Genomic DNA, 15,870 nt, shown 5'->3' on the forward strand with positions numbered 1-15,870 from the left:
CACAGCAATACGACACATGTTAGTTATATTGCATCAGCAAGGTCTCTCCTAAGTAGAAATTTCAAGGCAAACAGGGGATTCCAGATGTGTTGTCCAAGCTCTTTTTTTTGACAAAGCACAAAGAAACGGGCAACGCTGAGGATAGTAGACGCAGTAGTCTGCCAAAGAAACTGCAGCAGATGCAAGGCACATCATGGTTATTTCCCTTCACATTTGGAGGAAAATTATAGGCAGATACTCATTCATCGTGCAATACCATCAGAGAGGCATCTGATTGGCCCCAGATTTATTCTGCAACATGACAACGGCCCCGAACATACAGCAAAAGTCATTAAGAACTGTCTTAAGTGTAAAGAACAAGAAGTCCTCAACATCATCAAGTCTGTCTGGGATTACATGAAGAGCTAAAAGCAACTGGGTCTGCCTAAATCTACAGAAGGACTGTGGGTAGCTCTCCAAAATGTTTGAGCCAACCTACCTGCCGAGTTCCTTCAGAAACTATGTAGGGGAGAGCGGGGTATGTTGTCACACTTTTCACACCATCTAATATTTACTGAGCACCGTACATCACAATGGTACAAATGTCATACCAAATGAAAGAATGAAATCTTGGGCAGAAGTTTTGTATTCATTACATCTTCATATCTTATCTCATTATGAAGCTGTAGACTGCTGAATAGAGAGTGTGCACTTGTGACAATTTGCAGGTAAGTTGTCACACTGGATTATCAAACAGTTAGAACACTTAATTGTGAATATAGATTTCAATTTCAAATTGTAAAAGTAAAATCAATCAACAGTCACGGCTACAGAATTTGGAAAATAAATAATTTAATTTAAAACAAAAATGTTGGCAGAGCACACATTAAGTGGGACAACCTCTTTGAACTTTAAAATCAAACGTTCTCTGGAGTGCAAATAGATCTATGGTAATTGAATGTACTGCTGCAGATAACTTGGCAACAATGTGCATTTTTGTATGACCTACATATGTATCTCACTAATCAGACATGCGTTTAGAGTTACAGTTTTGGTACACACAAATTGCCTGGCCTGAGGTGCAAGCATCGCAGGCCCATTTTTTGCATTTCACAAACTTAAACCACGTCTTCTTTCGAATACTGTATGAAAATGGCTCCACAGAGATGAGGAGCTGTACTTCTGATTGATTTGTTCTTCAACTTCACCTGCCTGACTGCCCTGATCATTATGTCAGGTGGTGTACTACACGTTATTGTCTCCTCTACTTTGTGCAAAGTTATCATTTTGAACATTCATACCTAATAAGGTTGGAATACATAAAATGTAATTTGCAAATGTTTTACTTTTGAAGCAAAAAAATAAATAAAATTGTGCTCACCTCAGATTAGAGTGACCTTGACCACATGTGAACAGGAAGTTTAACATAGAAAAAGAAGTCACACAAAGTGGCTATTTGATTTTTGACATAGAGCCTCTAGTGTTGGAGTTATGAGCAGTGTGACAACTTACACACAAGACACCTTACCACGCTCCCCCCTACAAGTGCACCTAGAAGAACTGATGCTGTTATGAAGGCAAGGGGTGACCACACCAAATATTGATTTAATTTCAAATTTTCTTCTGTTCACTCATTTTGTATTTTGTTAATTGATAAATATATAATATATTACCATGTCTATTTTTGAAAACATTCGTACTCTACATCATTTTTCAACACATACCTAAAACTGTTGCACAGCACTGTATTTTTACGGTATTTGTCAGTATTTCTTTCCCTTGTTGGTGTTTTCCCCTGCAGTGCAAGGGAAGGTTTTTCCCCCATCTACATAATAATAAATAGGAAAATCACTGTATGATGGTTATTATCATCATCTGTTTTCCTATTCTGATATGCATGCCATGGTCATGACATGACTTGCTGCTGTGGCCACCCAGCCAACTCAAGCCTGCAACACATAATAAAAAATACAGGCTAAACCTGGATTTGGGAACATTGTGTTGATGTCAAGACAGTTTAATGGCTCAGACATAGGGGAAGCAATGTTACACCTGAGCAGTCATATTTTATAATATAAAAGTCTGTGTACCCCAAGGATCATCATCTATGATCATGTTTTTGATCTTATCCCATGTAACAGATCATATTCAAAGTTTTCACATGAAATTAATGAAGTAAACAGTCATTGTTTATCATTTGTGTATGATTGACCCAAAGGGAAGCCCTCTATCAGCTCTTTGTAACATAAATAAATTCCCAAGGTTGTCTGAAATTCATTTCCTGCCACGTTTACATCTTAAACTTCCTGCAGCCCACTGACAGCTCGCTTCGAATGGGCCAAAACTAGAAGAGAGGAGGAAAATTGTTTACCACACCAAGGGGAGAGTAACACAAATAGACCACGGTGGAGGAGGGGGAGCATAATCCTTCCAAAACTCCAAATAACTTTTAAATCCATATTTGCGGTAGAAAGTAATATGACCATAAACGTGCTGCAGTAAACTGTTCCATAAACTCTAAACTGCCTTGTTGTCTTTGTACATTTGTAGAGGTTGAGTGAAGCAACCACCCTCATCTTTAAGTATCTCCACAAAAATACATTTACATCTTTCATTTGTTGCTATGTTCACTTGGATTCTTATTGCTTGTGTAAAATATACAAGATGTTAAATATAGATCAAAAGCCATTCCATAATTACAGCTGCACAGCACTGTGCTGTTGTGTTTGAAACAACAGTGGGACCCTTCAGTGCATTTTAAATGAACTTGATTTCTAGCAACTACAACCTTTGAAAACTTTGTTTACATAGAACCTCACCTAGTAACCATAAACAGAATCCAATGTTGCACTAGAGTCTATTGGTTTTTTACTTTTTCATTTCAGCTACCCCAAAAAACTATTTATATCAAACTACAAAGCACTCTTTTAGATTTCAGAAGTAGAAACTCATGGTCTGTTTAATTTAATTTAATGATTATTATACAGAAATTCTATTTTAGTGTCTTGTTATATGTTCAGCAATCAAGAAGACAATCTTGCGATCGGTGACCATTGTTATGAAGGAACATGGCTTGGGAAATTTTCAGTATTGTGCAGGTTATGCAACCATCTCCCCTTTGACCCTGTATGTGTCACATGTTGGTGTGGGGGTCTGCGGGGGCTTTCAATTATGCGCTGGCTCTTGCTGTGCAGTGGTGTCATGAACTGGGGTATCACCGTGAATCCAAAACCAGTGGCTCCTGACCTTTTGTCTTTATGATCAAGATGTTCTGAGCTGGCAGCATTCCTAAAGTGCCTTTGATCAAAAACACAGCTGACACCATTGAGAATAAAATAAAAGGTTCTCAAGTTGTCACTCACAATAGCCAGGGCCAAAGCTACTAAACTGCTAACTGTATTGTTTTAATTTAGCTTTCTTTAATATTCAGTTTTTCTTCAAATACAACCAAACCAGATTTACTCTCCTTTTACATATGATCATGGTAAAATAACACAACAGAATACACTTTGGATTTAATCATTTCAGACCAATATTCTAAAATAATAACTAGATATGAGTAAATATAATTAATCAAAGGTCAAACTCTTGATCATCCTCAGGAGTGATAAACATTTTCAATTTTACACCTTGTTTCTACAAACATGACAAACTCCAGACACTTAACCCACAGACAGACCCTACAAACATCAGTTCATCAGGTTCATCCTCCATGATAAAGTGTTGTGTCTCTGAAGCTAGTAAACAGTTTTCTCATTTGAGAGAGCAATAATGGCACATGTTTCTTCTTACATTACCGTCATCAACAATTTGCTACTCTTTTTAAGTGCTTTTTTTTAGGAAAAGACAGAGCGACTACACTTCATAACAGTATGACATATAGCTATAATCTTACATTTGTTTCATTCAGCTCTGACTTGAATGTTGGCATGATGAATGTTCTGCCATTCAGAGGACACACAAGTTGTATATGTCTGCATGAAAACCAGTCAGAGCAAATTATTCCCCTGCATGCGAACCCAACCACATTGAGGCCAAACTCGCTTATCCCAGCACAACCCCTAAATTTCAATCCAAAACAGATGTTCTTTTTTTTCCTCATTGCATAACACTAGTAATCCAACACAAACTCTTCTCTTGGCCACCTGGTTTCAAGCAGCTTCCAATCAAAGGTTTAATTCCACACCTAAGACTCTACCCATACTTTTAATACTTAACTGTACTCTACTATTTAGAGCGATGTGTAATCACTGATGCTGTTACTCAGATATTCTATGTATCTGCCTTCTTAGAAAACTTGGCGGAAGCCAGAAATGAGTGCAAGCCTTTAGTCATTAACCAATAAATGAATGTGAACACGTCCTACACATCAGCTAGTTAGCTTTTAACCAGGGGTGAGATCAATGGTTGATATATGATTCTAAAAGAGTGAACAAATGAAATGGGGTTATTTAAAACATTAAAACATTCAAAGTGTTGAAAAGGATAACATATTTAGTGCTTCATTCATAGATTTTTTAAAATCAAAACGGACATGTTGCAATGACATAAGTACAACCAAGTCATGTACATTACCTATACCTCTTTATAACTGAAGGGAAGAAATAAGAAGACTAATGGAAAAATCTAAATAGCAAACATGTTGTTGGCAAAGAGACAAATATGTCCTCAGAAGTATTTTCCTGATTGGGCCTCAGTTGTGGACCACGACTGAAGATTTATGGTGAATCAGTGAATCAGTGAATCAGCACGTCCACGTTTCTAAACTACTCCCAAAAGACAGAACAAGTGTTAAAGCAAAATAGTAAATAAAGTCCTAATTGTCTTCAGGCTTTTGGAGAGCCTCTGTGGCATGTGCACCCTAGCTGTACAGCCAGATGAGTATGCATTTATGATTACGATTGAACTGCAGCACTACTCTCTGCATTGACATGTACAAGGTGTTGGTACATGTCAGTGTACCATGTCATGTGGTATCTGGACAGGCAAGTGGACAGACTGACTCCAATTATATTGTGCAAAAGAGCCAATAAACGCCTGTAACTCTCCTCTTTGCTACATTAAACAAATCTCCTTCTCAGCCAATACACTGCACATCCCGGCTGACACTAGTTAAATGCAGAGTGCATTTCAGAGCAGCCATATTGATCAGCACCATCAGTTTCACATAGAATCCGTTGTTTTGACACAGAGCACCAGGAGAGACCACCGTTTCATGTGTGCAAGTGAGCATTGGGGAAGACACTGTGTTTACTCTAATGCTATCTGATCTGTGGTGGTGATTCTGGGCCTGAGCCGAGTCTCTCTGTTCTCACCGATAGATGGATGGGAGCCTGGTCTACGCACCAGGGAAGCCACAACATATCTAGTTACACACAGGCTGCACTGACTGGCTGCCAATCCGTCTGAAGGGAAATGCTACTAGGACATACTGTTTTTTCACTCTGGCAGATTCCAATCCACCGGCAACTAGCTATTATTACTTCACATTAGTGGTCACACTGTTTTTGACTTTGGAAAATAAACTTTGTGTACTGACTTACTAATATTGAATATATATTGATATTTTTTTCTCAGTGAGTAGGACAGTGAGAATAGTCTTTCCTAAGTCTGAGGAATAAGCATGCTAAATTGAGAAGTACCTTTGTCTGAAGTGAGAGCCTCGTAGCTCACTGCAACATTGTGCCGAGTTTTACAAATCACATGCTGCTCGTCACACTGACCTTGTAAACACAAACAAGTATTTGTGATGAAGTTGCAGTGGAGTGTTTTCCAACTTCCAAGAATGCAAGGTTAGTTTTGCGCACAAACAATGTGCTGCTTACTCTGAAATTCAAATGAGAGGAATTTCACAGTGGTTCTATTATTTCTGCACCAGAAAATGAAATCCTCCTGGGTGTTACAGCCATTTCATCCGTCTTCCCTGACTGGATTGCCAATGAATAAATCTCTCTATTGCATAGAACTCAAAACACTACCATAAATGTGATAAAAAAAAAAAAAAAACTTGGGTCTGGTCTCAGTGGTATTCCCCTATTATGATTATTATTATTGCATAAGGCACTAGTAACATTCAGTAACTAAACCATTCATACATTTTTGTGATATGCTCATTTGCTTTCTGTTAGTCCTGCAAAAATGTTGCCTTAGCATTCATTACACCTGCTTAAAAAACACTTGCTGTAGAGTACAGGTAGAGTATTTCCATAATATTGGAAAATGTTATGTGGGCGCAGTCAATGAACAAAAGACAGTGTCAATGTATTGTATTATGTAAACATAAGGTTTATTGCAAATGTGCAGTTGTATCCAGACATCATAGTGAACAACTGTTTTCGAAGGATACTTTACAGCAACAATACCATTATCTTTACAAAAACACAGAAACTTTAGCACTAGCTACAAACGAGACTTATCCCTGTGAAATTTTACACATGGTCCTGGTTTGCTCGGCTTCTGTTGTGTGAGAAAAAAAAAGGCAAAGTCTTTGGTAACTTGAAAACAACAACAGCAGCTCAGTGTGGAAATGTGTTCCTCTTACTACGGACAGGCACTGTTGTCATGCCATTGTTTAAGTTGGCATCTGAGCAAGAATCGGAGCGGATACTGGACAACACTGCTAAAAAAATATAATAATCAGGCGTCTGCTTGCTCACCCTCTCCACTACATTTTCCTCAGGACGTTTCATCTTTATGTACATTGTAGTTACCCTTAAATGTGAAGAGCTAGGCAAACAAGGTGGGCAGATATGCCTGTCCCCCTAGATTACAAAGAAAATATTTTTAGACCATTGTACAATGGTCCTATTTTACAAACAACTGATTTTTGTTCAGAATCACAGACAAAAACAGAAGATATAGCAGGATTAATTTCCCCCATAAGCAGCAAGCCCCAACTGCAGACAATACAACATTACATTTTATGAATCATCGCACCAAACTGAACAGTCTTCTGCAGTGGTCCACCAGCTCTAATAAGCTATACTGCATTAACCGCCACCTCTGCTTTATCTTATCCTGTTGATTATTCTCGTTATGCTTAAATGTACACAAACACATGAGCAATACATTGTAGGTACAGGAAAAGTCCTCATTGTGTGGCTGAAATGTGTGCCTGGGAGTCCTTGAAACTATTTTGAGGTCGGACAAATCCACATCATGGGGCTCTTCTCGTTGAGACATGGAGGACCGTCTCAGTTGGGTCTACTCTGGGTGAGCGGGGAGCAACCTTGCCCACACTTTCCAAGTTAGCACTTGCAGGGCCAGCCCGATCAACACCGCCACAGCCCCCCTCTCTCGGGCGAATGGTGTTTGTTGGAAGGGTTCAGCTAGGCAGGGAAAGCACCCCCTGTCTGAAAGCAAGCGCTCATTGGTGTCTAGTCAGCCCTCTCTCTATTCTTAGCGCTTTTGTCTACGCAGAGAGACTACGACAAAGAGTTGGACGGTATCAGAGGACGGTCCGGACACTGCACCGGTCTGAGCCTCTTAAGTTCTGTTTTGTGCTCATCGGTGTCAACAGTTATTTTGTGTGCCATCGATCATTTACAGCCCCGATGATTCACCTTCAATGTTTTGAAGGGTTCTCGGGGGCAGTGATTTTGTAACACTTCGGTTGAAATGGAGGTCCATTACTGTTAAGAGACAGTGGCTCTGCCCGCCCCAAAGCAGAGCCACTTATACAGCAGAGCCAGTGCTGTGGATGCAGGTCTGCTGCTGCTGGTCTTGGGTCACCTGGGCGCTCTGATTGTCCAGGGGTAACAGCACGTCTGAGGGGATGCGCGACTGGAACTTCTCCAGCTGCTCTGGACTGGCCAGGTTCTTGAGCAGGTAGTTCTCCCTCTCGAGCTGGTTGTTCTTCTCCGCCAGCTCTTTGATCTGCTCTTTGAGGATCTCAACCTCCTCACGCACCGCGTACATCAGATGGTTCTTGACAAGATCCTGTGGAGACAAAGAAGAAGAGAGGGATCAGTTCACTTCTAAACAGGGAGAAATGTTAAGACTTGCGAGTCTGATCTGCATGGCTGCACGGCTGATGCATGTGCTGAAAGGATGATGGGGGTTTGCCAGGCACGTTGGCTGTCAGGCGGTATCTTCAACTGCATTTTGTCTATTTACTCGTTTGGATCTTCTGACATACTGTATACAGTACATGTTACAACTTTGACTCAAGTGTGTTTTTAATAATTCTCTGTGGCAAAGATGTTACCAGTCTCATTTTTTTGGACATCATGTCATCTCATGCACTTTGTTTTCTACTTTGTCACATGCATAAAGCATGCACTAGTTTGTGCTGCCTTCACATAACTTTGGACTTCCCAGACCATCCACAGAGAGCTGGTTTTGTCCATAATGCACTGGGGAAGCTGTGTTTTATGTCAGTGGTTTCTATACATGTTGATGTTTCTTGTGGTCAAAGAAACCATCTAAAAAGGTCACAGGTTTGATGCTGTTAACAGACAATGTTGGTCTACTAGCAGCCAATGTAAATGACCAGTTATTGTAAATAACTTTGAGCAATAGCATTAGCTCAATGGTAAATGCTAATTGTGCATTGTAGAAGTGAGTCAAATGGGATTTGAACACCCTTTGTTTCAAAAGACATGCATGTAGTAACCTATATCTATATATCATTATTGTGCAACATATATACATGTCTTTGTCTGGTGTTTGTGTCCATTATCTCAGCTTACCATCGCCTGTTCAATCTTGTTGTCGATGGCCACAACGCTAGCACCAGAGGCACTGCAGAAGGGAAGAAAAATAGGCCATAAATGAACAGTTCAAAGCCACAACTGCAGTTAACAGAATGTCAACTCAATCCCAAAGTAGTTCCAAAACAACATGTTGGTTCTTCCTGAATTCATTGGTCTAGGACAATGAAACTGGAATCTTGCAAAACAGAAAGAAAAAAACCCCAAGCGCTATATAATTATAAAGTGCATGCTGGTTGCTCTGAGCGTAAGTTTGGTCTTAAAGGTGAAGTGTGACACAGTAAAAAGCACAGATAACTGTACAAAGTCCAAAAAAACAACAGCAGAAAGAGAAGCACAGCTAGGTGGCCAGCATTTGGAGAAACTTAATTGGTAATAACAATAATAAATAATAATAATAAATAATATCAGACATTGCAAATAGACGCATTTGCTTTGAAACGCTGCATGAAAACACAGGAGGCCCGCAGTAGAATGAGAATAGGCGTATGCTCCGATTCATGACTAATCAAACGCAGTATTAACACACATTTAAAAACATATGGTGACTGTGTCGGGTGTTCATTTACCTGTTGTCAAGTTTGACAGATACAACGTCTCCTCCAAGAAGCGAGGAGAAGAAAGAGATGGAAAAGTTATGCAGCTGGTAGACGGCTACCTCCATGGGTGTTTTAGCGAACATCTCCGTGCTCATGTTGAGTACCAGACTCGTTTGGATAATACTTCTCGCCACGTTTGCGACTGATTGGACACCTAAGTGTATATCCGGATTGGTTTCGTCTTTTAGTATCGATGCACTAACTCGCTGCTGCTGGAGCTGCGGTGCTGTGTCGGTGTGAGCTTCGCCGGTGTGTACAAGCGACTGTCTGATGCTATTTCTGCCACCGGCTGCTATTTGAATGGCTTGCCTTTTGACGTCATGTGACGCGCGCATATATTAGTCAAACTAGTTGGCGGGTTGGATATTATGGTGCCTTTGCTGTGCAAAAGAAAAAAATGCTTTTAGGACCTGAACCAAGTGGAAATCTGATAAAAACTGGTGTTTTATCTCAACCTTTTGCGTAATAAAACCGGGGGGGGGGGGGTAACGCAAGTATACACTAGGACATGTACTAAAACACAAGTAGGCCTATTAACAAGGTTGCCTTAGTATATTTCTCTGGGAGGTCCCCTTTGTTTGCTGCTGGTGTGCACAAGAAAGACTAAAATGTAACACATTGAGTGATAAAATATGATGCAATGGAGTACACAACCTACAATTATGAAATGCCTGTAGGCTAAATGCATGCACTAATGCAGTGCAAAGTACACCTCACAAACAGTTCATGTATAAAACAAAACCACAGAAAACACTGACTTATAGGTCTCATTGTGGTTTATTGTTAGAAAACAATAGAACTTGAAATAACGAGCTTAGGCGAGTATTTGAATGCAGCATTAGAGCTGCCCTGCTGCTGAACTTCTCTGCTGGCTTCTGCACTTGACCCACCTACCGAAGTCCGTACTCACTGTAACAAACAACTATCATTAACAACTAGATGAACAATTGTTACCACACTAGGTCCGCTGAAACATGTCACTCGTGTTGCTAATAAATAAAAACTTGTTTGGGCCACAGAAAGGTTGCATGTCGCGAGAATTTGTATTGATTTTCACATGAAGCGCTGATCTTATTTAACGCACGATTTTAGTTGCTATTTCTTTAAAAATATAAATCAAAATGTTTTTTTTTATCCTATTTGTATTTTTGTACCAAATGAGTCAATAAACTCTTATTAATTGGGCTACTTGCATTGTAATGACAACATACGCCTTTTGTTCCCATTACTTTATTGTTGTTTGTTATGTATAGGTGGTCTGCAGAGGTACAGTAGCCTAGTTTCCATCCAAATTTCCCTTAGTCTATGTTTGAACTCTATCGGTCTCTAGTGGTGAAAATGTATAATACACCGGTCAGCAGGGGACAGTTTTTACAGTGTGACAGGGGCTTTGTTCCTGGATACAGTGTTTACCGTGGAATTTTCCGTATGCCTTTTTTTCTGGCTCTACAATTGAATAATTCCAAGTTGTTTTTCTTGCTCGGAAAACATGGAAAATTCCCCAATGACACTCCACATTTATTTATGTATCTATTTATGAAACAGCCTACTATTTAGTCTGTAATGTATTTGTTCTGTGTTCTACCACTTATAGTATCCACTCAGTGCACTGTTCTTTGGTGTATGACCTCTTGCACTTCTTTTGATCTTGCATGTGCAATGTGTGACGCAGCTGTACTAAGCCTCTTGCGAAGTGTAATAAAACAATTTGTGGTGGAAGCGGACCACAGAAGACAGAGAAAAAAACATACCTGTTTTTACGCTTTTGTTCCCACAGCATTTCTACTGACTGTGTCTGTTATTGAGCAATAGACCTTGTTTTCACAGGGGCATTCATGCAGGTTTTAATAGCTTTAATGTAATTGCTCAGCACCTCTCAGCTGTCACATTATGTGCCCTTTTGTTGTTACAATTATCTGATACAATACTGATTATAAGCCAATAAAATTTTTATTAGAGAGCTTCTGCTGTATAATACAACCTGTAGAACATTACCAGCTTGTCACTATGGTCCTATGTCCAACACTAGTAACCGTATTTATATACATACAAAGAAAATTAATTATATGGGGTATATACCAAATATCATTGCTAGTGATGGACATAAGACCAACTCAGCAGATAATTTTTATAAAATTTATTTTGACAAGCTGGTAATGTTCTACAGATCATTGGTGTTTTGGAAGACCAATTATTTACCAGAAGGTCTCTAATAGAAATCTAATTGGCTTATAATAATACTATGAATATGTACAAACAAGGTCTGGATAAGTTGAGTCCCAAGTATCCATAAATGTTTATATGCACAGCATAGTGACAAATATGGTTTCCTACACAGGAAAAGAAAACATGCACTTAAAATGATAACAAATGACCCAAGGCCCCCATCCTTCTGATTTCTGCAAAGTAAACTATGGTCTGCCACGTTTCGTGGAGTAAAAGGAGTTTAACAGAACTCTGTTATGTAACGAAACAATTAGAGTGGAAAGGCTGACTTTTGGTAGGCCTAACAAGGCTAGGCAGAAAGCACATTGACTGGGTATTAGGGCCCATAGTGCCTGTCGTCTCAGATTTCATGCTGTGACAGTACAGCTGCCAGGTTTAATATCAGGCCCTGCTCTGGTGATGAGGGGCTGGTGAATTACCTTGGCCGCTGTGATAGTCCCATTTAGGGGGGGGGTCACAGCGATCGCCTGTGGCTCAGATGAGATGCACAGATAGAAACTACAGACAGTGGGGAGCCTTCCTTCACTGTTCAAGTAAAATATACCTAATGAGCCACATGCAGTAAGATGATGGCATTGTAAACCAGGATAACTATTCTGCCTTATCAAGAAATAAAGTCCCTCATATTTCTGTGGATCTGCTTGACCATGTTTGGCAGATGCCAAATCCAGTGAGTCATTCTAAAACTAGGCAATGGGCCACACTTTCCATCAGATGTCCCCTGTGCAAGAGCCAACCACGTTATATAATGCTGTGATTCATCTGCACCAGAAGAATGAGGCTGAGACATGCCGCCAACCTCCTTCAGCTTTTGTTATAAACAGACTTTTGGGGTTCGGATGCACCAAACTCAAGATGTACACAGCATAGCCAAATAAAAAACACTGGTTATCAAATCGACAGAGAAAAAAACATTCTATTGGTTTGATATCACTTCTTGGTAAAAAGGATGCCTTTTCTCGTGTTTTACCGTGTATGTCCCACCTGCAGTCTTACAATTAGGAATGCATGAGAGTGTGGCTTGAGAACACAGAGCCCTGCCATAGGCTGCAGCCAGAGGCTGTCTCAGAGGAAGTTGTCAGTGTGGGAAACAGGGCTGGTTACAACCAATGAATACTGAACATTCTGCAAACACTAGGACACCAAGAGGCAGAGTCATTATTATCACATCACCTATACGTCTCCTGAGCCCATGAACAGAAACCAGGCACATGGCCTTGGACTTGCTCATGAGGTTTTTCAATAAGTCTAACAGGCTGTCAATTTCTGCCCTTCTGTAATATTATCTTATGTGGTAGGTTGTATCAAATATGCAGAATATGATGACAGGACTGACATTGTAATCCAAGGGCTGGTAGAGAAATCACTCTATGCCTAGATTGAACATTGCGAAAATGGCAACAGCTGAAAATTGTAAATTGTAGCAGTTTCCGGCACTGCTTCAAATGACTATTAATGTGAACATGTCAATTGTTATCCAAGCCATTTTATGACAAATACTGCATCCACAACTCTACCTCATTTACACCCTGACACACTGCCGTTATCATCCATCTTCTCATGAAGAGTCTTTAATATGCACATATGTCACTGACATGTGTCATGGTCTCTCACACAAGACTAACTCCCTGACAATCCTCTGCTGCCCCCCTTAACTTACCGCCGATCTGGCCTCTTGAATAGACTTGGTGAGTAAGGGGGCGAGTAGCTCATAGCTCTCTCAGGATAGCTGAAGTGTTGGTAGTGACAGCAGAATCTGTGGGGCGGTTCCGCCAGGCGGAGGGCGCACACCGTCCTGGGAGAGGGTGGCATTGCCCCAGCAGGGGCAACTCCAGTGGGACGCGTCTGAGACTGTCCCATCTTCCAAATGAAGGGGTTGTTCAAGAGGCAGGAGCCCTTTGACTGTTTGCTCTCTATTCTGCCATTGTTTGTTCTCAACAACTGTGTTCTCGAAGCACAAAGAGACAATTGATCGCTGGCAATACCTCTGGATACTCAGCCATTACTGTGAGTGCCATGCTCAGACTGGCACTTGTATGATGTGTCTCCAGTCCAGTGGAACACAATGGCCCCAGAGTCACAATCAAAATGACAGTTTCCTGAAATGGTGCCAATTGTTTCATCTCTGCACTGCTGTGTGTGTGTCTGTTTCAGGTAGACAAAGCAAAAGATCTTTCTCTGAGTGTACCTGAAGGGAACAATCATCATGCCTATCTCCGTACCTCATTCAATCAGTGGTAATATGTGTAATAAAACATATACTCGAGCCATTATTCCATGATGTGAAACAAAGCTTATTCTCTATATAATGACATTATCCAGCACCAGACTCTCCAAGACACTAAAGGCAGCCAAACAAGAGCAAACATCATGGTAAAATTGTTACACAACTGCTTGTAATTTGCATGTAAAATCAAGCTGAGGCAGATGAATTTCTTCTGCTGTTTTTTATGTAACATTCCAGATAACGCGTGTGGTGTTTACAGTCCCCTAATCACTTATTATGATTATGTGGGTTTGTCATTTTCAGTAAGCCTCCTTTGTCATCACAGGTGTAATTAATGTAGCGCTATTGCTGCTGGTAAAGGTGTAACAGCAAATGTAAACCACTCTCCCCACAATTAATTGCAAGCAGCTTTCTACAGTAGTTTGACAGTTCTGCGTCAGTCGAGAGTGTTGACATTTGATATTGTATACAGATTGTGATGCACAGTCGAGTGTGGTGTTCCATGACAGTCATGTAAAACCAGTTTCTGCATGTTGTCTTTTCAAAGAAGCATTCTTCGTTTTGTAGCTATTGCACATTGGCATTTCTCAGTAAATAGGATTTAATGTTGTAATCTTTTTGTGCCATTGAGGTATAAATTCAGAAGACAAAAGTATAATTAACTAAATGTCATGGAGCTTCAAGCAACTCTTACCTGAACCCTTAAATTTTCAGAAATGTGAGTCAGCAATAAACCTTAACAAGAATAAGATAAGATAAGAATAAGAAAATTAGAATAATAGAATTAAGAGTTAGACAGTTTAGATTATTCAGTCAGGTGAATTTTACCACACAACCTCTGAGTGAACAAAATGTAATTTATATTTCCTTGTAGCAGTGGAATTTCAGGCTTCTCATCTCTCATCACTGATCACAATTATTATTCGGGGTGATTTGCCTGGGACAGCCGTTCAATGGGCTTTCACCTCTGAATGGGCTCTCACAGCATCGGCAGAGGGGAATGGATGGCTTGCATTGGGCATGTTTACACCCATCATGTCAGAAGCAATTATTTCAAATTTGAGAACATTTAATCCTTTTGTATTCAGCTTAGTCATTCAAACTCAGGTGGATGGTTTTTCTTTTTCCTTTCTTTTCCCCCCTTGTCCCTAATTTCATGGAGGTTTCATCAAGCCATTTTTTTCTGTAACATGTGAATTATTTAGTCCTCTTCCAGCAAGATGGCAGTGAGCTGAAACTTTCCCTTGGATGAGACCAATGGCTGTCATCATATATACTGTTTATGCCCACGTTTCTTTATAGTGTACTGCAAAACATAGCAAGCTTCTTATTTTTTCTGCCATACAAGTTGTTCTGTGTAATTACTAGGACAATTATTTTCTCACACAAATGACCAGTACTGTCTGTACAATTATGGGAAGGCACACACAGGAACATCCAGGAGAACAACAAGAGTGATTGACAAGGCGTTTTGTCATGTTACTATGTGGTCTTTAGTAACAGCGCAAATGTGACATTTGCTGTCATACCATGTCAGGATAGCAGTGATGTCATATATCCCGCATGTATGGAATTGCAGTAAAAACAGTTTCCAAGCCTGATTATGTATTAGTTTAAGGCTTTAAAAGTTACAACATTATGTCATAAACTCTGCAATACTGTGAGTCTGAGCTGCTGTGTTAAGCAACTAACCCTAACCCTAAATGTTGGTTACAGACGCCAAAGGACCAACTTTTTAATAGGCTGTACTTAGCTACAGAAAGGTTTTAATTATGATTTGCAAGGCAGGAAACATTTCTTCCCCTGCACATCCCTAAAGGCGACTGTTGCAAAATCAGAAGACACCACAAGCAGGTGTGTGTGTGGTATGTGCATGCGTGCATACGTGTGTGTGTGTGTGTGTGTGTGTGTGTGTGTGTGTGTGTGTGTTTGTTCACATCTGTACTTTTCAGCATCTGCAAGGAACTGTATTTATTAGTTCCTTGACAGAGCACCTGCCTGCGTGACATGCTAAACTAAGAAGACAAGGAAGGAATGGCTTACCAGAAATAAAAATAACTGCACTTAATTTCAGTTCATTCAAAATGGTAATCAGTCCATTTGCAGTAGCTGACACCAAAAGCAGTTT

General features: G+C 40.1%; 1 protein-coding gene across 1 annotated transcript; it reads right to left on the reverse strand.

Annotated features, from left to right (window-relative positions):
• Positions 1–6,241: 6,241 nt before the first annotated feature.
• On the reverse strand, positions 6,242–9,572 carry tsc22d3 (TSC22 domain family, member 3). Its single transcript, XM_038698722.1, has 3 exons — positions 9,260–9,572; positions 8,670–8,721; positions 6,242–7,917 (listed from the first exon to the last, which is right to left on the reverse strand). Exons 1-3 carry the CDS (start codon positions 9,382–9,384, stop codon positions 7,654–7,656), a joined length of 441 nt encoding a protein of 146 aa, XP_038554650.1. The 5' UTR covers positions 9,385–9,572; the 3' UTR covers positions 6,242–7,653.
• Between the last annotated feature and the right edge of the window lie 6,298 nt (positions 9,573–15,870).

The sequence above is a fragment of the Micropterus salmoides genome, unplaced genomic scaffold (assembly GCF_014851395.1).
Source record: "Micropterus salmoides isolate LMB-PRFRI ecotype aquatic unplaced genomic scaffold, ASM1485139v1 Ms_hic_scaffold_5, whole genome shotgun sequence".
NCBI classification, from domain to species: domain Eukaryota; kingdom Metazoa; phylum Chordata; class Actinopteri; order Centrarchiformes; family Centrarchidae; genus Micropterus; species Micropterus salmoides.

Bases quoted from the DNA above. Each gene is read 5' to 3' on its own strand.
- tsc22d3 (XM_038698722.1), bottom strand. From the start codon at position 9,384: ATGAGCACGGAGATGTTCGCTAAAACACCCATGGAGGTAGCCGTCTAC. The intron at 8,722-9,259 runs GTAAATGAACAC...TCCCTTCTGCAG, and splicing joins TCTGTCAAACTTGACAACAG to TGCCTCTGGTGCTAGCGTTG. The intron at 7,918-8,669 runs GTAAGCTGAGAT...TTGTCTCCACAG, and splicing joins ACAAGATTGAACAGGCGATG to GATCTTGTCAAGAACCATCT.